The sequence below is a fragment of the Eublepharis macularius genome, chromosome 1 (assembly GCF_028583425.1).
Source record: "Eublepharis macularius isolate TG4126 chromosome 1, MPM_Emac_v1.0, whole genome shotgun sequence".
NCBI lineage: Eukaryota > Metazoa > Chordata > Lepidosauria > Squamata > Eublepharidae > Eublepharis > Eublepharis macularius.
Genome location: NC_072790.1, coordinates 189,169,705 through 189,185,191, shown reverse-complemented (window position 1 = coordinate 189,185,191; position 15,487 = coordinate 189,169,705). Strand labels below are relative to the sequence as shown.

At 43.6% G+C, this 15,487-nt stretch overlaps 1 protein-coding gene across 1 annotated transcript in view; it reads right to left on the bottom strand.

The window, feature by feature from the left end:
* USH2A (usherin) overlaps positions 1-15,487 on the bottom strand; it is an 843,391-nt gene that overhangs the window by 813,427 nt on the left and 14,477 nt on the right. Inside the window, exon 2 of the mRNA XM_054970549.1 lies at positions 14,846-15,011. Within this exon, the coding sequence (XP_054826524.1) occupies positions 14,846-15,011 (166 nt within the window). The remainder of the gene's footprint in view (positions 1-14,845; positions 15,012-15,487) is intronic.

Below are 15,487 nucleotides of genomic sequence, written 5' to 3'. Positions count from 1 at the left end.
CATACACACACTCAGCAGTTACAAAAGAACCTACTTCCCAGTTCCAAGGATCTCTTATTATAACATCAAAAGAAGCAAATTAAGGATTTATCAATCTGCCTTTTAAAACTAAAACATAGACATCAAAAAGATTCCCCAAAGTTAATTGAAACAAAAAGCACTGAAGTGCATTTGATGGAATCTCATCATCATGCACAGGGACCCCCACACTCATTTAAAATTACAATTTTTCTAACTGATTTGGGGTCTCCCTCCCAAAGTGTATGTAATCATGTAAATTAGGAGTGGAATATAGATGTCAAATGAAGTATTATTTTGAAGAAAATCTTTCTTCTTTATTTCCCAAAGAAGAAGAAACCACTTGCAGAGATAAGGAGAGAGATTAACAATAAGCGCACACTTATTAAACTACAGGGCTGTGGTGGAACAGCACCACTTCCAGCTAGTTCTTTTTCAGCTTATCCACATGGGGTAACCCCCATATTTCAGATAAACTGAATCTGTAGACTTGACCCACAGAACCACAGAACATATGAAGACAGACCACTTGTTAGTTCACATAGCAGTCCTGGTCTGGACAATTGCAGGGAGAAGGTTGAAGACAGTACAAGTAGTACAGTCTACATAGCAAATATATATCTTCCTCCCCACACACCCTTTCTTATGCTGTTCTTCTCTATTTGTATGCACTGAACTGAAAAAACTCTTGTAAGGCCATGACTACATTAAAGACACAGGACTAAATTATCTGGACATTTCTCCTGTACAAGCCCCGGTGTTAGGGATGCCAGGTCCCTATACTCTCCTGGCAGGAGGTGGGGGAGGGGTGATACTTACCAGGATGCTGATCTTCATGCACGTGCAAAGCTTGTGTGCACTCCTGGCACCAACATGATGACGTTACTTCTGGATGTGGCATCATTGCGCCAGTGGCAGGTATGCTCCCACGCTTCACATGGGGCCAATTCAGCCCATTTGGGGCCTGCCGCTGGTGCAATAATGTCTCTTGAGGAAGTGGTGAGTTGCCTGCCGGTGATGGATGATTACTAGGCAGTTTGCCAGCACTTGGCAGGCAGTAAAGCAAACCCTCCAGGAGATTGCCCACCACTGGTAGGCAACTAGGAAACCTATCTGTTGTCTTTTAATATCTGCTTTGCAAGTTAAAATATTGTTTAAAATTTGGAATTTTGTCCCATTAGGGAGACTAGGCCCATTTGTCCCATTAGGGAGGCTAGGCAGACTAGGCCCTCTACACTGGAGAGGAGAAGAAGGAGAGGAGAAAGATGGACAAGAAAGTATAATAGGGCCTGTAACAGAAGAATAAAACCTCTTAAGAATCCTGCCTGATGTTGTCTCCTTGTCTGCATTAAGCCATGAAAAGCCCATTAAAATGATTGGAATTAGAGATGGGCACAAACCTAAACAGGGACCAAAAAATCTCACGGACCAGCCTGGTCGCACACTTCCACAAACTGGACTACTGGTTTGTTTGGTTTGTATTAAAGGGCCAGTTTAAATGGCCATTTCCCCAGGGGCAGGTCCTTTTAAACTATCTGCTGTCAGGCAGCAGGGGGGGATCCCCCCTCACCAACTGCCAGCTGATAGTTTAAAGGGACCTGCCACTTGCAAGCAGCAGGGCCCTTTAAACGGCCCAACCCCGTTTAAAAAATAGATTTTTGTAGGGCCTTTTCATTGTTGATAATTCTTGGAGGGGAAACCTGTGAAGTCTTCCAAGGGTCAACCATTATTTGAGGGCAAGGGATTTATGAAGCAGAGTTAGAAAAAAGTTGTTTGGTTGGATCCAGTGGAGCTTTTTCTGCAAATGGGAGGGCCCTTCTTGTCCCAAAAAGAAGTGCAGCCATTAGGGGAAAGGTTCTGTAGGACCCAGTCTATAATCTGTGTATCAAAGTTTCTCTAATAATAATAACTAGGATTGTCACAGGAAATCAATGAATCAATTAAATTTGTTGAGCTTGGTTAAAATACAGGAGCCAATCAATCAACCATTCCTCCCTACACCAACCCCCATGTAATTCAGCTTTCATTTCCTATGGCTCTCACTTTTATCTTTCTTCTTCTCAGTCAGGCACCCCTCCCACTAGGACACAAGTACCATTTGATGAAGTACCACTTTCCCATTTCCTGGCAATACTGAAGGCACAAAAGCTTTACTTCATGCACCCAAAAATGAGGGTCTCTTTAGATGTGCAGGTTTTTAAAGTATTGGGTCTAGGTTCCCAGTCCCAGGTAGCTTCCACATGCTCCTTTTTTTTCGGGCTTTCTCTGTCCTGAAGAAGAGTCTTCCCAACCCGCTTGCATAACTCACCTTCTATACGCAGCATCCTCATGTGTTTCTTGTGTGCGTTTGTAGCGGAAGGGGGGAAAGTCCCAAAACAGAAAGTGCGTTCTTTCTGCACCTCATCACAAATGATGTTGGTTCAGTTCTGCCCAACTTTTCTTTCTTTCTTTTTTTTTGAGCGCATGCGGGATTGTGCTATATTGTTGTCCTGTCTTTCAGTTTCTGTAGAAACTGGGCATGCATAGTACTACATTCTCTACCATTGATTTTCCAAAGTTTTAAATGCAAAAGTGTTTAATAAATATGCAAACAGTAGAGTAGCGCAATCACACAATTTCGTATCCTCCTACTATATAAAAGGCAAACCATGTTCCCTAGCATTCACTCCTTATCCCCGCGGAGGACCAGTATGCAGGGATAAGAAGTGAGTGAGGGGCAAAACAATAGCTCAGCGCAGGCTGCGGGAAGGCTCAGTGTGGCAGCAAGGCCCTCCTAACATCCCACAGCAGTGGGGGTGGTGCTCCCCACCGTCTCCGTGGGATCTTGGGAGGGCCGGGCACAAGCCAAGTGGTGGCTGAGGGATCAGAGGAAGAAGGAGCCCCTGCTCTCTTCCCCATCTCCCTCTTGACTGATGCTGCGGGGAGAGGTGCGGGGGTGGGGGGAAGCGCTGCTAGGAGCTGTTATATTTTCCAAAACAACAGGCTTTAATGCTAGTTTGAAATAAAATCAGAAATGGCATTCTGTTCCAATGTTGTTCCTAAACTGATAGTCTGATTGCTGAGTGATCCAGTTTAGCAAGCACTGCATTGTAATAGCACAAGGACCATTTTAAAAAGTTTTTTTAAAAAAGGAGGAGGACTTATACAATCACGCATGTGAGCCAGACACTTGTGTGGGAGGGGTAATGGCAAGAGGAGAGGAGGGGATTTGTGGGAAGGCACTTCAAAAGGACAAAAAACCTCCAGATGCATTGATACATTAGATAATCACACGAAAAAAGTGGCGTCAAAAATGAAAACGGAACAAGTTTCACAAAAAGCGCTCAAAACCCAGGATCATGACGACCTGCTTACACATGGGAGACGATGACGTATGTAATGAGTGAGATAACCCGCCAAAGTTCTGTTAGCAGGCCGTCTCATTAAGGACATGTGGAAGCGACCCCAGTTTGGGTTTCTGCAGACATACAGCAGTCAAAAAGTATATGGCTGTTAAAAAATAAAGGAGAGCCCAAATGGCTTCAGAATGCCCCCACTGGGAAAGGAGGGGTTCCTTCCTTCCCCTCAAGCCTTTCCCCATGTCACAATAGCATGGGAGGAGTCCCCCTCTTTATTTTTACTCCATGTGGAGCAGAAAAAAACAGAGAAAAAAACCTACCTCCCCTGCTATTTTGACATAGGGGAAGAGCTTGAGGGGGGGAGGAGCCCCTCCTTTCCCAGTGGGGGCATTCTGAAGCCATTTGGGCTCTCCTGTATTTTTTAACAGCCATTCTCCAAAGCTGCTATGTAGCTGCAGAGAACTTGAGTTCAGTCTGGGGAGTCCAGAACCTACTCTTTAAAAACCTGCACATCTAGCTTCCCCTTCAGTGCAGTTAAAAGGAGTGCAAGAGGGTCTCTGCGGTGCTGCTGGATCACCACCTCCCACAGGGAAATGATAACCTGCTCTATCAGTACACACGTGGTATCAGTGGTACTAAAAGGAACACGACAACCATACTCTGCTCATTTTCAGAGGCAACCTCCCCTTTCCTTGTGAAAGTTATGCTCAGGAGCAGTGAAGCACAAATCTATCATAATTCAAAGAGCTAGGTGCTTTTACTCCCTGTTCCAGACAGCCCCTCTAATGGAGAAAGGGCAATCAGGCAAGAAGAGAGAGATCAGACAAGAAGGGAGAATCAGTTTGGTGTAGTGGTTAAGATCATGGGACTCTAATCTGGAGAACCAGGTTTGATTCCCCACTCCTCCACTTGAAGCCAGCTGGGTGACCTTGGGTCAGTCACAGCTCCTAGGAGCTCTCTGAGCCCCACCCATCTCACAAGGTGATTATTGTTGTGTTCTTGGATATTTCCAGACTCCAAGTGGAGGTTGACAACCCTAGACAGAATTTCCACTTGCTTGCAACTTCCCTACCAGTTCCTTTCTACTAAGTTTCTACAAAAGCTGCTCCAAAACAGAGCAACTAATTAAAACAATGACACACAGTGATTCAATATTCTAATTCATGCCCCATTCATGGCTTTAGGCAAGCTGTCTGCCTTTAATTTAATAATTTTTAAAGTTTAAAATGCTCCATGAAGGAGAGGGCATGTAGGGATATCACAGAGGTCATCCAATCAGCTTGCTCCTGCTGAAACAGAAAAATCTGGCTTCTTATCAGAATTATCCCAAAGGTAAATTACAAGGCTTCTCTAACTCATCATGTGTTGGGACTAGTGCACCGTTCTGATAGACCATTTACTGTTTTGTCTGGATCTCTTCATCTGAACCTCACAAATTAATGTAACACATCTAGGTTCTCAAAAACTGGGTCTTCTAGCCTTTGTAACAAATTCCATCCCAATATATTTATAGCTTTATATATATATATCTGATAACTGCTGACCAAGGGAACCCCTCTCCTCCCTGTATCTGAAGAAGGGAGCTCCGACTCTTGAAAGCTTACACCCTGAAAATCTTGTTGGTCTCTAAGGTGCCACTGGACTCAGATCCAATTGTTCTACTGCAGACCAACACCTACCTGAAACGATCCTCTGGATTTGATTACTGGAGATTTACCATCTTTGGAGACTGCTGATTTTACCATCTTATCTGAGTAACAATTAAATAAAAGGTAATGAAATTAACAGACCAAAATAAAAAAAGGAATACAGTGGATGTCTTGAGTGATCATAAGATTCCATGTTTTGTTTTACTTTGTATATTGTACTCATAAAAAGAAAGCGAATGTTTCGTTCCATCTCTTCAAGATTTCCTTGGCATTAACCATAAAATCTAGAGAAATGGAAAACACTGGAGGACAATTTTAAAAAAGGATTTCACAAACTGGAAAGGACAAGTTTTTTCTTGATAGTCAAACAGTTATGATGTAAAGCGGTCTCATTAAATCATAAGTACTTTAACCTTTTCTTGAACGGGCCAGAAGATTTAAAGATTTATAAAGAAATTTTGCCTAAACTAAGAATGACTCACATTTGACATGTATTGAAATGATAATGCTGATTTCAACAGGCACTCTAAGAGCATTTCACTCCCAGGAGAGTAATTCAGTTCTGGTTACATCTTTATGTTTTGAATTTAAACTTTATTTCTAAAGCTTTTAATGTGCTGCTGTCTGCCAAACATGGCACAGTTATACTGACATGATCAGTAAAAATAATGGCTAGTAAAAAGATCATTTAATCATCGCAGGCCTGAATTTGCAACAAAAATACCAAACTAGCAAATTCTATAGAACTGTCTACTTTTGGCAACCTCGGAGGTGAAGTTAAAATCTCTTAAAATGATATTTTGCTTTCTTCGTTTAAAAACCAGCATCCTACCTAACAGGTTGGCCCATGGCAGCAGCCATTTCTGACTTCACACACAGCTCATTGTTGTACCCCTGGCAAGTGGAATATACCTTTCCATTTCTGTGCTTTTCACCACCCTGTGACCTCAGCGTATTGCCTTAGATATGGTTATGCTAAACAAAAAAGAGGCAACCTTGGTACAGAATCCAACTACAGCCAGAGGGAAAACTCCACCTATCTGGAAAAATGCCAATAAATTACAAAAGCATATATGACTGCATTATTAAATATAAAGTGCTCAAGTGCTCCAAAATCTTCAACGTTTCTTCACCAACATCTAAACTTGAACCATGCTAATGTGTATACCGTCTAAATATTGAACAAATGCACAATGAATATAGTACAGTAATAAATACAATAATAAATACAGAATAAATACAAAATCTGCTAGTAAACCAGGAAGTATGCTGAAACTTCTTTTTTCTTGCAGATACAGAAAGTATATTCAGACATACAGTCCCAGCACCCATTCAGGGTAAATCCTAATCTCAGTCCAATCTCCTGTAAACAGAATTCTCTTTTTTTCTTTTTTCTCTTTCAGGATGCTAGGAATCCTGTTCCATCCTGTGAGGTCTTGTGCAAACGGGCCAAGGTGTCAAACTGCCAAAGAAGGGGTGTTAAACATTTCTCCCCCGCCCCCCGACAAGCTTGTAAGCAGCTGTCGTAGGCTGTTTCAAGCTCCTTCCTCAGAGGTAAACAGAATGCCCTGATCTTTAAAGTTTCATTCTTAACTTCTTGCTCCAAACTGAACCAGTCTCTTGGTGACAGCCGGGGGCGGGGGGGGGGGGACCTGGCACTTAGCTTGTGCCAGCAGCAAGGTCTTCTTCATGTGTGTGCAAAGCGTGCGCGTGCTCCAGTGGCTGCCTGATAACATCCAACAGCCACAAAAAGAGAAAAGGGTCCCAACAAAGCCAATTACCACCAAGGGCAAGATGCCCTAGGAACCCAATAAATCAATAAATTATTTACTCAAAATCTTATTATTCGTGTCTTGCTCACCATGTGAATAAAAGATATACAATCAGTCAAATATTTACAATGTGTACATATACAATTACATAAATACACACATATGTCCCATAATAGCTGCAAAGAGACAATGATAATTCTATAACTTCCTATACAAATTTGCTGGAGTAATGACAGTTCTTGGAATGATTCTTCCTCGTGTCCTCACACTCCAAATGTGTGGTGATGCCAATAGGGTGGTCAGTCTAAGGTAAGTGTTCAAACACAGCAATGTCAGAAGAGCCTGATAGGATCCCTCTGGATCTCCAGGTAGGTTGCAACGAGCCCGCCAGCTTAGAGTTGCTCGTTTCGGTTTCCCTTCATCCTGGCCTCCTCTATGCACATAATAGTCCTAGTCACACTCTCCAGATAGAAACTTTCCAATTCCAATCAACGCTAATTTACAGCGTTGATTGGAATTGGAAAGTTTCTATCTGGAGAGTGTGACTAGGACTATTATGTGCATAGAGGAGGCCAGGATGAAGGGAAACCGAAACGAGCAACTCTAAGCTGGCGGGCTCGTTGCAACCTACCTGGAGATCCAGAGGGATCCTATCAGGCTCTTCTGACATTGCTGTGTTTGAACACTTACCTTATACTGACCATCCTATTGGCATCACCACACATTTGGAGTGTGAGGACACGAGGAAGAATCATTCCAAGAACTGTCATTACTCCAGCAAATTTGTATAGGAAGTTATAGAATTATCATTGTCTCTTTGCAGCTATTATGGGACATATGTGTGTATTTATGTAATTGTATATGTACACATTGTAAATATTTGACTGATCGTATATCTTTTATTCACATGGTGAGCAAGACACGAATAATAAGATTTTGAGTAAATAATTTATTGATTTATTGGGTTCCTAGGGCATCTTGCCCTTGGTGGTAATTGCCTGATAACATCACCTGATGACATTGTCGTGCCAACCACATGAATGCTTCCATGCTCATGTGGGGCCGATTTGGCCCTTTTGGGGCCAGAATCAGCCCCAAACAAAGAGCAGGAACGCTCCTGCAGCCGGCATGATGACGTCACTTCCAGGGGTGACATTGCACCTCTTGAGAATGCACAGTGTGCATTCCTTGGGTGCCTGCCAATGGCAGACAACCTCCAGGAGCTTGCCACCTCCTGCCAACCCCTGGTGGGACAGTGGGCAAGGAGGCAAACCGCAGGGAGTTTGCCCGCCACTGGCTGGCATCTACACGTGGCTGGCATCAGGGATTGGCATCATCAGGAATAGGGATCTCATTCCTCCAGTGGGGGCAGAGCATCCCCAGCTCCCACCTTTCGCCCCCCCCCCCCCGCCACCACTTACCTGGCTGACAGGGGGAGGCAGGGAACAGACGTCCTGGGCATGATCCTGGGGCCAGCACAATGATGTCACTGATGTTACCACACCACCTCAGGAGCACTCCCATGCTTTACAGTGGGCTGATCTGGGCCCCCAAAGGCCTGAATTGGGCCCATTTGGGGCCCAAATTGTCCTGGAAGTGACATCATTGCACTGGGACAGGGCCATGCACGCACTGTACACATGTACAAGAAGAATACTGGCAAGAAGAAAAAGGCAAGCACCAGGAGTTCCTCTCCTGCTGGGAGGGTAAGGAGACCTGGCAACCCTAATCAGGAAGGAGATGGATCTCCAGGACCCTAGAAACACAAACCAGTAACTCCCGATGGCTGGGCTCCCTGAAGGTATTGGTCCATCCTAGGACCTATTCCTTCTACTGGTTTGTATGCCTATGGTGGCTATGGTTGCCAGGTCCCTCTACCCTCCCGCTGGCACTCACGCAGCAACATCACTACCAGAAGTGATGTCACCACACTGGCCGCATGAGCGTTCCCGTGCTCTGCATGTGGCTGATTCAGCCCGCTTGGGGCCCAAATCAGCTCCAAACAAAGTGTGGGATTGCTCCCACAGCCGGCGCAACAAAGTCACTTCCAGAAGTGACATCACTTTTCCTGTTGGACGCATGCAGCACACGTTCCTGAGGTGCCTGCTGGTGGCACCTCAAGCTCCTCCAGGAGCTTGCCACCTCCTGCCGATCACTGGGTGATCAGCAGATGAGGGGGCAAATCCCCAGGAGTGTGCTTGCCATCAGTGAACACCTGGGAACCCTAGTGCTGGCAGCAGCAGCATGTAGCTCCTCCTCTACCTTCAAGCAGCAGCTTTTTGCTACCATACCCCTACCCAATAGCCACTAATAGTTACCACAACTGCTATCACCCTGAGGGAAACAACCAGGCGACTGAGCAGCAATGATGGCTCCAGTTATAAGCCTGGGTCTTCGTAGTGATGCCTAGTGGCTCCAGTGAAGCCTGTACTAGAGCGACTACAGGGCCTACATTTCCCAGGTCCCCTTTTGACCCTGTGATTGGTTAACGGGATTTGGAGGGGAAAATTGCACAAGCAGAGAACTAGGTGGGTTGGTGGCTGGGAAGAAGGGATAAAAGGCCTCACCCAAAGTGGGAGGGTGTACACTCCTAGGGAGCAGAGCTGAAGAGAGGGTGCTACAGACTGAGGGAACCCTCATCTAGAAGGGGTGAGTCAGCTTGAAGACAATCACCAAGAGATAGCTAGGAACAGTCTAGATAGATGTGTTAGGGTATTTTATTTTGTTTGTTCGCTTACCTTTATTGTTCTCTTTATTCTACAAAGTTTTGAAAACCAGTTGTTACTAGACCTCTTAAATAAAACTGTTTATTATTTTGCCTGGGTCCTCACGCCTCATTCGGTCATATATCAAATAAAACCTAATGGGAAAAAGTGGACCAAAGGAGTGCCCTGGGCCCTTACAAAAATATCTATACCAGAGTGCTGGCAGCCTACGGAGAGCTTCCCTGGCCCCCTGCTGGTGACAGCTACTTATCTGCTCATTCTCCAGGGTGGAGAAGCGAGCAACAATGATGCCTAGAAGCAAGTACTGCCCCCGCCCACTCCAAGCTCTGCCACAAGCAAGATAACGACACATAATCTCACAGGAAGCAACTTGGGTTGCCAGGTCTCCCTGTCCTCCCAGCGGGAGGTGGGGGCCCTGGCACCTACCTGCTTGGGTGCCTGCTGCATGCATGCAAAGTGCATGTCTGCTCCCATGCAAGTGGTCATACTTGCCCTCACGATTTTTAGGCTTATGAATATGGCAATATCATAAGCCCTTCTGCTCATGTGTTTAAAACACAGACAAGCTGCCTGGCTAGGCAGGAGATGGAAAAGTACTGGAATGTGAGAAGAGAAGACCCATACCCTGGAGTTTGTGCATAACCATAGAACAATAGAGGTCTTCAAAGGTACTTGGATTAATCCATTCACATACCCTATCAATTCTACCCTTTACCCACTCTCCTATTGTAGCCTCACCCACCCAGCCATTGTGGGTCATCAATCTTTTTACATCTATAGTTCCTTCCAGGAAGACCTAATCAAACCTTCCTAGTTCATTGTCCCACCTTGGAGACAGTTCGCCAGCCTTACTGTCTCACCCTGGAGACAAAATCAAAAAGAGTCCAGTAGCACCTTTAAGACTAACCAATTTTATTGTAGCATAAGCTTTCGAGAATCAAGTTCTCTTCGTCAGATGCATGAGACCCTGGAGACAGTTTCCCAGTCCTTTGTCCCACCCTGGGAAGAATCATTAAGGCATTGTTTTAGGGCAGAGACTCTCAGTCCTGCCTCAGGACATGTTACACAGTATATCTGACTGTCCTGCCATGTGCTCAGTGTATGTGTGTGTTCTGGACCCTCCACACGCCCTCAGATGGCATGTCTGATCCCTTCTCCCTCTTGCCATAAAGTACTGGTCACTGGAGCTGCTTTCCCTTGGACACTCTCAATCTTCTGGACCTGGTAACTATAAAACCAACTCTGTACCTCTCTCCAACTTTTCTCCCTGTTTTTTTCTAGTTAGCTCTGTGTGTGTGTGCTGTGTGTTTTGTGTGCAATTGATCTGTAATATTTTAAATAAAAAAATCTTTTTGATTGCATATCTGCCTGCTTATTGAAAGGGTTCTCTAGAGGAATGGATCCTCATAGACATTGGCGCACGAGATCCCATAGTTACTGGTCTCTCGTGTAGCTGTCTTCCTTGCTTGCTAATTCCCCCACAAATTCTCTTAATCGCAAGGAGACCAATTCCAGTAACACCCGGGCCTGCAGGATGATGTCACTTCTGGGAAGTGATGTCATTGTGCAGGCTGCAGCCACCCAGGGAGCGCTTCTGTGCTCCGCCGGGTGTGTGTGTGCAAATTGAGCTTGAACCTGGCCCGATTCAGCCCGTTGGGCCAGATCAGGCCTGCTGGAATGTGCTGCACCCCCTGGGAGCACACCCCAAGAGGCCCATGCCTCCCCTGCCAGCAGGAAAGTGGGGATGGGGAGGTGGAGGGTGGGAGCAGGGGATCCCTGCCCCTGGCAGGGAAATGGCAACCCCAGAAGCAACCCAAACTTAATCCAATGAACCTCAGTGCCTCAGTGAGTGGGTCAGGATTTATCTGTACAGTCTGAAAAATCCAGTACTCCTAAATAAAGACAAAAGATACTTGGCATATAAGACATTGCTGCACCTTGACTAGTCCTGCTATGATGAAATGAAGTATAATTTAGAATAAGAATTTATTAACTTTTAAGGAAATGTGACCTCTATTTCACTACACCATCCCAGTCCTTAGCAGCTACTGAGTCCAGTACAAAATGTGGCTGACAGTAATAGCATAAATGTAACATCCTCTGAGTATAAAGTTCATTAGTTTGGTCTTAAGGTCACTTTTCCAATCCAACAGTCAAAAAATTTTATTCACACCAATTTGCTGCTATATCAGAAAAGAAGATAACTGAGAGAAAAGGCATAGAGGAGAGAATCTATCTAGAAATGTTAGAAATAAATCTAACTAGAAGACAAACTGGTACACACTTCATAAGAGTTTACAGTAAGACTTGCTTCCTAACTAGTATGTGATGAACAGGGCTGGATTGGGAAGCAAAAATGGCCCTGGAAAAAGGACTTCAGTGTGGCCCCCTTGAATGCTTCTGCCAGGATTAAGAATCCAAGATCAGGTTTTTATTTCAGGGCCAAACTAGAAGTGACCTTGTCCTTGTGGCTGCCACATGGATGACAACACCATTTTGAAATCATTTAAAAATGCTGCAAGGCCACAGCACAGTGGGCTGAGGCACTCCTGTCTCTGACTCGAGCCTTATCAAGTACCAAACAGCTGCACCCCCCACAGATGTTTCAACTCTTGAAAAGGCATGCAGGATTGGGGGGAAGAACACTGTGCTGTGACCTTATGGCACTTTTAAATGAATTTTAGATGGCAGCTGTGGCTCTCATTCTGTCTCCAGGTTGCTCAGGGCAGCATATACAGTTCTTATCTCCCTCATTTTATTCTCACAACTCTCTCTCTCTCTCTCTCTCTCTCTCTCTCTCTCTCTCTCTCTCTCTCTCTCTCTCTCTCTCTCTGTGTGTGTGTGTGTGTGTGTGTGAGAGAGAGAGAGAGAGAGAGAGAATTCAACTGACTAAAGATCATGAAGCAAACTTCATAACTGAAGGGGGATTTGTATCACATCTCTCAGCTCCTGGCCTAGCACTCAAACCACTACATCATGCTGGCTGTCAAATATTTTAGATAGGGACTAAGAGAGAATGGTTTGCCTAAGGCCACTTAGTATGAGTGAGGTGAGATGAGAACTGCCTCTTTTGCAAAAGGCCATGAACAGACCGTGACATTTCTGTATAAAACACAAATATAACTAAAAGAAGCACATAGTGACCAGTCACAACAACATATTTTAAGTTTTACATAGAAACAGTCACTGAATGTTGCATTTCATAGTCTTTTAATTTTACTCTTTACTTTTTTTCTATAACGTGTGCGTGTGTGGGGATCCATAAGCTGTCCCCACTTTTTCAAGGCTGCCTTTTAAGATCAAATAACACATCTGGAATTCCAGTCAAAGAACTCCAGCATCCTGTGTAGTTTAATCCTTATTAAAGTCCAAGTCTCAAGCTATGTTAATATCTCCTCACTACTGTGCAGGTGCCGGCCAAACCCCAAACCACCAGCCAGGAACTAATAGGAAAGCTGTTGCTAGGACTGCTGGGCAACGTAGTTTTGTTTGAAGCAGAAAGTAGAGGCATTCAGCTCCTGAATCTATGTTATGTAGACTCTTCCCTACACTACAGAAATCCAGTGGCACTTTAAAGACTAACAGCATTTATTACATGATGAGCTTTCATGAGTCAGAGCTCAGGTCCTCGGATGTGATGAAAGAAAGAAAATCATTTTCCTAATTTTTATGTAGAGAATTACAGAAGGGAATGGGGGAGGGAGGAATTGAGCTAAGAGGTACCTAGTATCATAGATCAGGCATAATCTCTCTGTTAGAGACTTGAACAGTTCACACATAACGGATTATGACAGAGGTCAGAGGTTCAAGCTTCTCTCTCATCCTTCTAGCAGGAAAAGTAAAAGTGCAATAAAGTAAGATAAACAACAAACTAATTAAGGAAGATGTGTTCCAAATTTAAAAGATTATGGTATGATGCAACATGTTAAACATAATCTATTAAATTTCTAAAAAATTCTGTTCTCTTGGGTTGTTAGCAAAGGGTGTAGGAGGAAGGTACCAGCTTACGTTAACTTCTGAATTTACCCCAGTACCATGAAAAAAAGAAGACCCTTTCTCTTTCCCCGTCAGAGGCAATTCTAGTGATTTATATGCTCTTATTTCAATGGGAATTACTTCCAGGCAAACGTGCATCAGGTGCTGGCTGCAATCCCAAGCACATTATGCTCACAAGAGAAGTAGCTGCTTTGAGATTGCCTTAAAAACAAAAGAAAACCTAGGGTAGGCTGGAGCTGCCAAGAAAGAAGGTCCTGGGCAGCCCCTTTGCTGGCCTCTTTTTCTCTCCTTCCACTGTTACTGGGTAGATACCTCTGCTGGCTGGTATGACTGATGGTCCCTTTAGTCTTGCCACTTCCCCCCTAGGGCAGAGGCCCACCAGGAATTGTCCCAGTGAGATTGATGTCAAGTCCTCCCTTGGTGATGAAATGCAGTCTATAGTTCAGAAGAGAACTCTGGTCCCTTAATACAGAACACATAATAAACAGTGGGAATAACATGTTCATCAATTAGAAAATGAATGCACTACTACTGAAACTTTGTCAAATGTCCAAACTACCAACAGGGAAGAAGTTAACCAAGGTACAAGTTTAAGAAACATCACATAATAGAAGTATATGGGATGACATTACTTTGATCCAGTAAGGCTGATCTATACATTTGAAACATATTTCTACTCACAAATTGTTTTTTCTGAATCTAGAATCACACAGTCAAAAGTTGAAGGGTGTAGTGAAAGGGGGGAAAGTGCAGTATTTGTATGTAAATGGCCAAATGCAATGAAGTGCGACAATACTGGTGGTAACTGATTAAGTATGGAATTTACAGTCATCCTTGACCATCTTCATTTCTTACCAGCCCAGAATTTGTTACCAGCTCAGAATTAGCATACCCTAATTTTTACCAATTGGTCTCCAAAGTGGAGTAATATCACCAAGGGACAGGACAGGTGGAAAGTTTAAACAAATACAGGTTTATGGATATAAATCATGTTAGTGGACTGGATGTACATTTCAGCACCTACTTTTTATAATTTCATTACCTAGATTTACAATTTAATGGTTATGAATATTAAGAATATATAAGAAACTATAAGTATTCCTTCTATATTTGCTAGCCTAAAAATACTTAGATTCCAAATTAAAATAAAATATTCATGTTGCTCAAACTTCATTATTTTAATATTCCATTAAATATTTTGACAGCTATTATTATCTCTCCAAGAATGTCCCATTTTACTGACCAGCATCTTTTAACTTGAACTTTTAACATTGTGACGTTGGCTCAAACACCCTCTCATACAATTCATGACTTTAACCATGCTAAATGTTTTTTATTTCACTTACCTGCACGCTAAGATGATTCCATTTCTTCACAAGAATTCTCCCCAGTGTCATTACTTTTATCGGTGGCTGCAGCCCATTTACAGTGTGATAATAAAACATGGTCTCTTTCTCAGAAACGGTAAGCTTGAACACAGTCTGACCATCAACAGCTTTCTCTACCACACACCTTTGGAAACAATATAGAAAAAAAATAACAACCACCAAAGGTCAGCTTCCAGAAGAGTAGCCGAATTGTGTTCAATAGCAGTAGGAGAAAAATTATATAGCTTATAAACAAATATATATACTTAAAGCATTTAGTGGAAGATTAATTAAATTAAGTAGGAAAATGTGTTGATTGTGGGGAGCACACAATGAACGCAAACCACTCTGACTGTGAGGACAGCAAGCCTGGCTAACACAAGGCATGCATCAGTAACTATGCTTGTGCCAATATCTGATGCATTGTGCAGAAGCGTGATTTTGTATTCTATTGTTGAGTAAAAACCCTCCTGCAAGTGCAAAACATGACAGAATTTAATGTACACACAGATTATTGGCACATGGTTGATGTAAGCAAAGTTTTCCGCTCTCTTTGACTTTTGCATAGTAGAATAATGACTTGAAGAGAACTTCCAGTCTATGAGCGGAACTACAAATGAC